General features: G+C 45.4%; 1 protein-coding gene across 1 annotated transcript in view; it reads left to right on the top strand.

Annotated features, from left to right (window-relative positions):
- The window catches only part of LOC102202511 (ryanodine receptor 3), a 107,461-nt gene that overhangs the window by 30,804 nt on the left and 66,841 nt on the right, over positions 1-9,816 (top strand). Inside the window, 11 exon segments of the mRNA XM_013913275.1 lie at positions 2,297-2,371; positions 2,519-2,597; positions 3,148-3,260; positions 4,392-4,491; positions 4,791-4,884; positions 5,656-5,730; positions 6,189-6,345; positions 6,837-7,001; positions 7,379-7,500; positions 8,285-8,465; positions 9,234-9,369. Of these exon segments, the coding sequence (XP_013768729.1) occupies positions 2,297-2,371; positions 2,519-2,597; positions 3,148-3,260; positions 4,392-4,491; positions 4,791-4,884; positions 5,656-5,730; positions 6,189-6,345; positions 6,837-7,001; positions 7,379-7,500; positions 8,285-8,465; positions 9,234-9,369 (1,297 nt within the window).

Here is a 9,816-nt window from a genome sequence, read left to right as displayed (position 1 = left end):
CCTGTCCAGGGTGGACCCCGCCTCTCGCCCTATGACAGCTGGGATAGGCTCCAGCGCCCCCCGCGACCCTGAAAAGGAGAAGCGGAAGTGAATGAATGAATGAATGAATTTAATAAAGTTATGAATTAAAGAATGATTTGCATGTCATTCAGTGGAATAAGTAACTTGTCTTAATGCTTCAGCTTCCTCCACAGATTTTCTGTAGGACTGAGGTCTGGAGACTGGCTAGGCTACTCCATAACCATAATGGTCTTCTTCTTTAGCTACTCCTTTGTTACCTTGGTGATGTGTCACTGTCATGCTGAAAGACCTATGTTAACTGAAGGAAGGAGGTTCTCATCTGATATATTATGCTACATCTTCCCATCCACTGGCTGTCGGTGTAGTGAAGTCATCCTGTAACTTAGCAGAAAAAGTGCCAAAGAGCATCGTTTTGGTTTCATCTGACTTCATTACTTTCTCCCAATCTTTTCTGAATCATTTAGATTCTTAAATGATTCCTAATTCATAACTTAAGACAAGCCTGTACGTGTGCCTTCTTGAGCGGGGGATGTTGCAGGTGCTGCCAGATTTCAATCCATTATAGTGTGTTACCAATGGTCCCAATTGCCTTCATATCACTAACAAGCTCCTCCCGTGTAGGGCTAATACACCGCCTTTTTCATGATTATCCTCATCCCATGAGGCAAGATCTTGCATGGAGTTCCAGACTCAGGGCGATTGATAGTTATTTTATATTTCTTCTATTTCTGAATAACCAAACCAACAGCTGCCCAAGCTTGGTGTGAAGGTAACAGAATATCTGTAATTGATTGATTAATTGATTGTAATCTGTGTGCCACATGGACATACACCTAGTCTGTTGGAGGCAGGCTGGATTGTAAGAGATCAAATATTAAATGACGTGGAAACTGATTCATAACTTTTGAGTATTGTATTTTTTCTGTAGTTGCTCTCTATCATGAAAATCTGAGACTTCATTTCTATGTAAGTGAACAAAATTGCAGTTTCAGCAGTGGATCAAATAATAATTATTTCTGGCACTGGATACGGCGGTTTGTGGTCTATAGTTGGAGACAGCATCATTCAAAAGTTTTCTCCCATATGGTTCATTTATCCAGGGGTTATAACAGCTTTGCTCTTTTCACATGCTTAAGTTATATTACGTTTTTGCTGCTATGTGTCTCTACATTTAGAAAATAACTTTTCTTGCTGTTCATGCACAGCCCGTCATTGGGACAGGAAAGTGAGTTTGGGGTTTATCCGCTGTGGTGATTGCAGTGCTGCGTGCCTCACTGCATTAGACTCAGCCCCTCAGCCAGCTTAGAGCAGTTACCAGCAGCACAGAAGAAGCCTGAAAGCCAGTACTGCAGTCTGCAGAACACAACTGCATCAAATCACAGGCCCGCTATTGTCCCAGTAGCCAACTGAGGGGGAAAGAGAGAGAAATAGAAACGCGGCAAAAGAAGATGTAGGACCACACTATGATTTTATAAAACGAGCCATGATTCACATAGCGCTTGGATATTACGTAACTACAATTTTGTAAAATTGCATAGAATAAACTCAGCTTTGCTGGAAACATACTGTATAGTTAGTATCCTGCTTGGCTTGTAGAAAATATGTGTTTTCCAGTGGCTTCACTGTAAAACACACACAAAAAAAGATTGTCAGCGTCTTTTTCTTCATTCCTTTAAATAAGTAACAGCTGTGTGTGGCCCTAAGTTTGTACCACCTAAAGCAGACAGGCTCAGGAGAACAGTAGCTCTTTTCTGAATAATAACACTCTTTCTTACCTTAATGCTTCCTAGAGGCTCATAAGGAAGGTGAGTAACATGGGAGTTGATTGCCAAAGAGAGAAAAAAAACACCCCCTTTTGCATTTCTCCCAATAGATATATTAATTGTTCCCCCCCCTGCATCTTAACCCAATCCCCAAGGCGATGGAGTCATTGTCTGCTAATACTGACATTGCATCCAGAGACTGACAGTAGTTTACAGTGTGCATCCTCCCACATTCCTGTAGCTGGAGTGCTGGAAAGATGAGCCCGTATCCTGCTCACTCACGGATACAGGAGCAGATTGCATGTGTTCATTGGAGAGACTGGGTGCAAACCCTCCCCAGGAGATGCGTGCCCCCAGCTTGAGGTCACCCTAGTCGTCGATGAGGTCAACATTCAGTGTCAGAGGTTCGATTGAAGCGGTTGGAGGGAGACCACTGGGGTTGTTCTGACAGAACACTGAGCTGACATGTAACTATGCGCTTGTGTACATGTGTTTGTGAATCGTCTCTATAGGCAGCGCAGAGTGGCGGACACAAGACTCTGCTGTACGGACACGCCATCCTCCTGCGGCATTCCTTCAGCTCTATGGTGAGAGATCTCAAACAATCCCCGCTAAACAAATCACGACAGATTCTAAGGGTTGATTTATACGGTATATCAAAAATGACCCTTGTCAAATACAGGAAGCGTGTGACAGCTCTGTCTTTTGTGGTTTGATGTGTGTGTTGACCACAGTACCTGGCCTGTTTGAAGACATCAAGGTCACAGACAGATAAGCTTTCCTTTGATGTCGGCCTGCAGGAGGATTCAACAGGTAAATAAAAGCTCCGGTGCAGTTCCCTTTTATCTTCCTCCGTTCCCTTTGTCATTGTCGCTACGCCTGTCTCTCTCCGTCTTTGTTCCGCCTCCGTCTGCTTCTTTAAATCTATCTAACCTCCTCTTCGCTGTCTGAAAGTCCCCTCTTTATCTTTCTTCCCGCTCTTCGTTTGTTTGCGAGTGAATTTCACTGTTTGTCTTTTCAGAATCTCAGTTGATACCCCCCCTCCCGCAGTGAAGCAGTGTACACTTACTTTGTGCTTCTTGTTGTCAGCTATGATTTCATCTGTGCAGAATATTTAACACCCTCACGTGTGGCAGGCTGATACCTGGACCCACTTCTGTTTGCACTTGTTAATCGCATCATGTGATACGCTAGATGAGCAGTCGCCTCGATTTCACTTGAAAATCTTGCTGCGGTGACCCATGTGCCCTCATCTTCAGCCCACTGCGACAATATTAGTAATTACAGGGGGTATTTGGGCAGTGGTGTTTGATTAAAAATATAGAAGAAACGTGTTTGTGTATGCGTGCGCTTACTGTTGCAGGTGAGGCTTGCTGGTGGACAATCCATCCAGCCTCCAAGCAGAGATCAGAGGGAGAGAAAGTACGCATCGGCGATGACCTCATCCTCGTCAGCGTGTCCTCAGAGCGATACCTTGTAAGTCTAGTGTTTGCCGGTGTGTATGTGTGTGTGTGCGTGCATTTGAGTGATCATAACACAGAGGTCTTGGTAGGAGCGCATCAATTCTACTCCCCTGATGTGGCAAAATTTCAGATTATAGCAATCCTATTACCACATGCTGCAGCTCTCTCCGTGACCTCTCTCCAGCTGGAGGCTTAACATTAAAAGCAACAACTTTTTTCCCCCTCAGGATGACTGCAAAAATGCATACAATTACATTAAGCAAAATTTGATCTGCACTGCATCACGTCTGATCTCTGGGGGGGATTATGATTTCTTTGCTTCCAGTGCCTTTTCAAATCAAGCTCCTACGTAATCATTCTGGTCACGCCCAAACATTCCTCTCCTCTGCAGCTGTGATTCTAACTTTTTCAGCAGCGGGTAACTTTCACTTTTAGACTAACTTTGCCCACTGAGCACACGGACTCGGACGCTAACCCTGGGAAACATGTTCTCCATGATCCGTGAAGTTTGTGACAGCAGCCAGGCGGTGCTTACAGCCCCACGGCAGTTGGGGGCACGGACAGATGACCACTATCGCCTTACAGTCAGCAATGCCAATCTGGTAGTCTGTCCCAGCTGTCACACACACTGTGGTATGTGGAGACACACAAGCACCGAGGGGCTGCAGGAGACTCTGGGGAAGGAGGATGATCAGGACACAGCTGCCACAAAATTAGTTTTTTGGATGCACAAACACTGTGGAAACCACACACACACACACACATATTCTCTACATTATAACCTGTTTGTGTATCCCTGAGCGCTCATCGATAAATTGGAGGCTTCTTCTGCATCAGTGGTAATAGACTTTCAAGCTCCAACTGACAACTCATCACCCTTTTCAAGTTGAATCAATACAATCATGCATTACAAACCCAGCTGCAGGGTCACAAGCCAGTGCACTCCTAGTGTCGATCCCAAGCTCACATAAATGGGGGAGGTCACGTCAGGTAGGGCATCTGATGCGAAGGTTTTGCCAAATCAAACATGTGGCTCGTAAAGATGTAGATACATTGCTGATTGCTCATAAGATCACAGTGCTGTCACTTGCATATTTCTGTAGTTGTACACAAAAGTGAACGCTGGATGTGCTCTTTCCTGCAGCATTTATCCATCTCAAGTGGCAACATCCAGGTGGATGCTTCCTTCATGCAGACTCTGTGGAACGTCCATCCCATCTGCTCTGGTAGCAACATAGAAGAAGGTAGAGACTTTACATAATCATTTGATATACCTTCAGGTAAAAAAGAGAGACAAACATACTTGAAGACAGTGTTGTGATGAATTTTGCAGCTCATATAATTTGAATTTTCTGCATATTCAGTCAAATCCAGGTGACAGGGGCTAAATTTGCAACGAGTTTAATGTTTCTAACTGTATTTAAAAATGGGTAAAACACTTAAATATGGCAGTTAAACACTTAAACCTCTGTGATATGGATTGTCTATTTTTCCTGATTTCATCTCTGAGATGCCAAATCTTTTCTTTGTCCTTCTCCAATAGGCTACCTGTTAGGTGGTCACGTGATGCGGCTGTTCCACGGACACGACGAGGTTGTTACAATCCCGGGATCAGACCAGAGTGAAGAGCAGCAGAGGTGCCTAACACAGCATCGCAGGGGCAAAGCTAAAGTAGTTACACAGCACATGAGAAGCTAATGGAGCTGCCAGCCCTCTGTTTCCACCACGCTCTGTGACCAGTGTAACCCCCGCCCCCCTCCCCACGGGAGCCAAAATGGCTGCGGTGTTATTTTTACCTACAGCATAGCTGCTTGGTGCCAACTCACATAAGGCAGAGCGCTGAATAATGGCACACTGGGCCCGAAGTGGGTCAAAACAGCGGGCACTACACGGGCCCGTACACATTCAGCCAGGTGCCAAAAGATGTGTGCGTCTTCCTCTGTGATACACACGATGTGCAGTTTCTGTTTTTAGACCGGAGCGTGGCAAATATGGGGGCAGGATTGGATTTAATTCTAATTTCTAGCTTTGGCTTTTACTCCTTGATATTTCACAGATGGAGCGTGCTTTTTAGAGATCAGATCAAACGCACTCCAAACTGTCACCAAGGGGTCGATGAGCGATTTCTTTTATCTTGGGACCTAGTCACCCATATCACTGAGAGACGGCGTAGTTATCGGGACTCGTCTGTGTTTGAAGGATGTGACGCCGCAGTCGGCAGAGTAAAAACAGCGTGCTTATGTGCCAAAGTCAAACATCTTGTCTGTGAATATCAGTGTGACAAATGAGAGGAGAGAGGGCCGGGATGAATGACCTTGAGAGTGTCCGTGGCAGCTAGACAGTTAAAGCATCTGCCCACGCACACACACACACACACACACACACTCATGCTTCTCTCTCATCCTCAGGATAGTCAACTATGAGACGGGTAAAGCTGGTGCCAAGGCGAGGTCCTTGTGGAGGCTGGAGCCACTCCGAATCAGGTGGTTTTGTGTTTCATGTGATCTTTTATCTGTTGCCTTTCTTCCTGTAACTCTCTCCTTTGTTTTTGTTTAGTTCATCGCTGTCCTTTCCACCTTTCTTTTCTGTCTTTTGTTCATTGTTTCCATTTGATCTGTTCTCCTTTCCTCACTGCTGCACTTTGGCCTCTGCCTTATCCCCTCTTTCTCTTTCCCTCTGTCTTTGCTGCCGTTCCCCTTTGATTTCTGCCATGTTTCTGATGCTGTTTGTTTAGACTTTCCTGTTTCCTAAAAAGGAAAAAAAAGGTGCATAATTACAAAAATGTTTTCATCCGTTTCCAACTGATTCAATTCATATCTACTAGATAATTAACAGCTGGCAGCAGTTTTTTTAGATCAGCTAATTAGCAAATCTCCCTGGGTTTGTGAACTGAACATTTTTGTGTATGCTTAATATTAATGTGCGGTTGTGGCGTTGACAGCTGGAGCGGGAGCCACATCCGCTGGGGTCAGCCCTTCCGGCTACGGCACCTGACCACCGGTCACTACCTGGCTCTAACGGAGGACAGGGGGCTGGTGCTTCAGGATCGGGAGAGGTCTGACACCGTTGCAACGGCCTTCTGCTTCAGAGCCTCTAAGGTAAGGACACATGCACACCCTTTCCCATTTAAACACCAGCAAGAAGGCTTTATGAAGGATCACCTATTAACCTTTTACGAATGAACTGCCAAATATCCTTGGGCTGGAAAATCACAACTTTTTCAAGGACAATGAAAATTGCAAGAATGATTGGACGAGCGAAAACGACACCATTGAGGTTAATTTAGCTGAACTTGCCGACTCTAACTGAAGCGACCGTTTAACTACTCTGTTCAATATAGTTTCTTGAAATGAATAGTGATGCTGAACCAATTACTGACCCCCTTCCAATGTGGATCTGAAGCATGTCTTGCAGAATATGTTAAGCAGCTGACTTGATTTACATTATTTACGTCTAATCCTAAAAGCAAAACAAATACAGCCTTCTTGCTTGTGATGGGCGGAGAGCTTTAAGTTGTAGATGCAGCTAATATTTGGTCGTGGTTTGATTAAGAGCAAATCTGGGTCTCTTTTCCTTCCTTTCTGTGCAGGAGAAGCTGGAGCAGAGCCCCAAGCGCGACATCGAGGGAATGGGAGTGGCTGAGATTAAATACGGGGACTCGATCTGCTTCATCATGCACGTGGCCGCGGGTCTCTGGCTCTCGTACCAGGCGCCCGATGTCAAATCTGCTCGTCTGGGTCCCCTCAAGAGAAGAGTGAGTGGCGACATACGCGAGCGCACACCGCTCTGTCTTTAGATGCAAGGCACATGCAGAAAACAAGGAGCATTAATAAATAAATCACACTCCTTCGAGTGGATAATTATTTCGAGAGTAATGACTTGATTGAGTTAAGATGATCCTCTGTTAGTTTGCATCTCATATCTCTGCCTCGGCTAAATATAGACCTCGTCTCCTGGCTACTGTTGCAGAAGCGGTGTGCGTGCGGCATGTAAACACAGCCAGGTGGCCTGTAGTGTCGGACAGACACTGTGGCTCAGTGCCTTCTCCTCCTTCATTTCTTTACTCATTTCTTTATATCGTCTTATGACAATGTTTCTCGCCCTTTTCTCGCCCTGTGGCGTCCTCTCAAGGCATGCCTGCATTCTGAAGGTCACATGGATGACGGATTGACCCTCCAGCGCTGTCAGCACGAGGAGTCCCGCGCCGCGCGCATCATCCGCAACACCACGCTTCTCTTTAAGCGATTCATCAGGTACGCTACACGGTGACAAAACGGTGCCGTTGCTCACTTCAGCACACAGGGATGTGATTGCACAAATTAGCCAATTAAACCAAATTGCAGCCCACATTTGTCTTTCGCCACTTTATTAGGGTAATCTGCAAAATGTCCTGTCACTGGGACAAGTTTCATAAGCACCCACGTTGATGATGGTTTAGCGTAATTACGCCTGATGATAAAGACATTCCAACATCGGCAAATTATATCTGAAGGCTATTTTTGAAGCCCACAGACTCATAGGTGGGATAAAACTCGTGATGTAACTAAAGTACAGAGGGGCCTGTGGGTTTTGTCTGAGTGTGGTGCCAGTGCCCCATACAGTTCACTCAGTGGACCAGCCACATGTTTCCAAATAGAAATGCAGTGGCATCACTGCTATGTGTGGTGAGCTATGAAGCACATACGTGGATGCTTCCATGGCCTGTATTTGTTATCAGAGGGCTTGCTGTCTCCTGGGTCAGACTTAGGGGCAGGAATCTGTCAGCCCCCACCATCACCACCACCACACACACACCGCTCCCATGCATAGGACTAGAGCTATTTTTAGCAGGCTAGCGGAAATCAGCATTTCAGCATGAATGAACCGTTGGGTTAAAGATCGTGTTAGTCATCACTGCCTCTCCTCAAGTCTGTTCAGCTTCCCAGTCGTCGTATCTTTAGCAATGGTTTGTTTCCTCGAATGAATGAGAGAATTTGAGAAACGGCAAGTAGTGTTAAATGTGTGATTGAGTTTTTTCTTTCTGTCTACTTCCCCCAGAGACCTGGATTGTCTGGGTGTTAAGAACAGGGCACTGGTCGCTCTGCCCGTGGAGGAGGTGCTCCAAACCCTTAATGACCTCATCACTTATTTCCAGCTCCCCGATGCCGAGCTGGAGCACGAAGAAAGGCAGATCAAGCTGCGCTCGCTCAAAAACAGACAGAACCTCTTCAAGCAGGAAGTGAGTTCATCCATCAAGGAAGGTTTAGTAAAAAGAGCTCGCGAGGCAGTCAGGCAGAGCAAAAGAATCTCAACGTGGTTGCAATTGGGACACTTTTAGTGAATGAGTGCACGTGTGATTAAGCTAGCAGTAGTGGCAAACTTGCAGAAGGAGGTGAAAAAGCGAAACCAATTGATTCTTTGTGGTTTGTTTCAATGGCATCGTGTATTCGGACGCACTTTATATGACGGTGTCAGCAGTTTTCCTGAGGCTGGCATGAGCGCACTGAGCTTTCTGCTAAGCTTCTAGGCTCTAAATTGCTTTCATCAATTATAAAATGTCAACTGCCTCGCTGAGGGGCCCTATGATGTCACCCACTGAAAAGCAGGTTAAATCTTACAGGATACAACAGCATAACTGTGTCAAAATGTCGTCGAGAGACCATAAAATAAGAGACTTGATTGCAATATATCTGAGGATTATCGACACATAGAGTATTGATTTTTGCAAGTTACATATCTTTTAAGGATTTTTTAATCTTATGTACCTTTCTATGGGGGACTAAAGGAGCACATTTCTATCTTAATTCTAATCCCGAAGGTCAGCTTGTCACAATAACTGGAACACTTTCCATTTAGCATATCAGATCTCAGGTATTTCAAGTCTGTAGAATAAACCAGTACAAGACCATCATGAAGCTGCATTGCACTAACTGAAAACTGGGGGCAGATTTCATCAGAGGAAGCTCTTATACCAGTCATGTGACATGTGTCACTGCCTCTTTTTTAGGGCATGCTGACTCTGGTGTCCAACTGTATCGACCGACTGAACGTCTATAACAGCGCCGCACATTTTGGGGAGTGCGCGGGCTCGGAGGCTGGAGCGGCCTGGAAAGACATTCTCAACCTGCTGTATGAGCTGCTGGGTGAGATGCTGGTCGTAACTGCACACACACAAATACACACACAGACGTACACACAGACTCGCTGCCAACTGCAATTAATCTTAAAATTGAAAGTTCAGATTCACATTTGCACACTGACACACAGGATGTGGCAGATGGCCCTAACTGAGCCAGATTCTGCCAGAGGTTTCTTCCTCTTTAAAAGTGCGTTCTTCCTTCCCACTGTCTCCAGATGGTTGATCACAGCGGTTTTCTCCACATAATTTTAGGCTCTTTGCATCACAGTATAAAGCACCTTTCTGTGACTGTTGCTGTGAATTGATGCTGTATAAATAAAACTGAATTGAAGACACATGAACCATAAATACACTTTTCTAATACTCCAAAAACAAAACAGACAAACACATTGTTGCAGAAAAGGCTCGGTGGCATGCGGCCCAATGCCAGGGCATCAACCCAACAACATCA

This window comes from Pundamilia nyererei, unplaced genomic scaffold (assembly GCF_000239375.1).
Source record: "Pundamilia nyererei isolate P.nyererei 1_Seehausen unplaced genomic scaffold, PunNye1.0 scaffold00123, whole genome shotgun sequence".
NCBI lineage: Eukaryota > Metazoa > Chordata > Actinopteri > Cichliformes > Cichlidae > Pundamilia > Pundamilia nyererei.
Note: the sequence above shows the minus strand (reverse complement) of the source record. Positions and strands in the feature narration are given on the sequence as shown.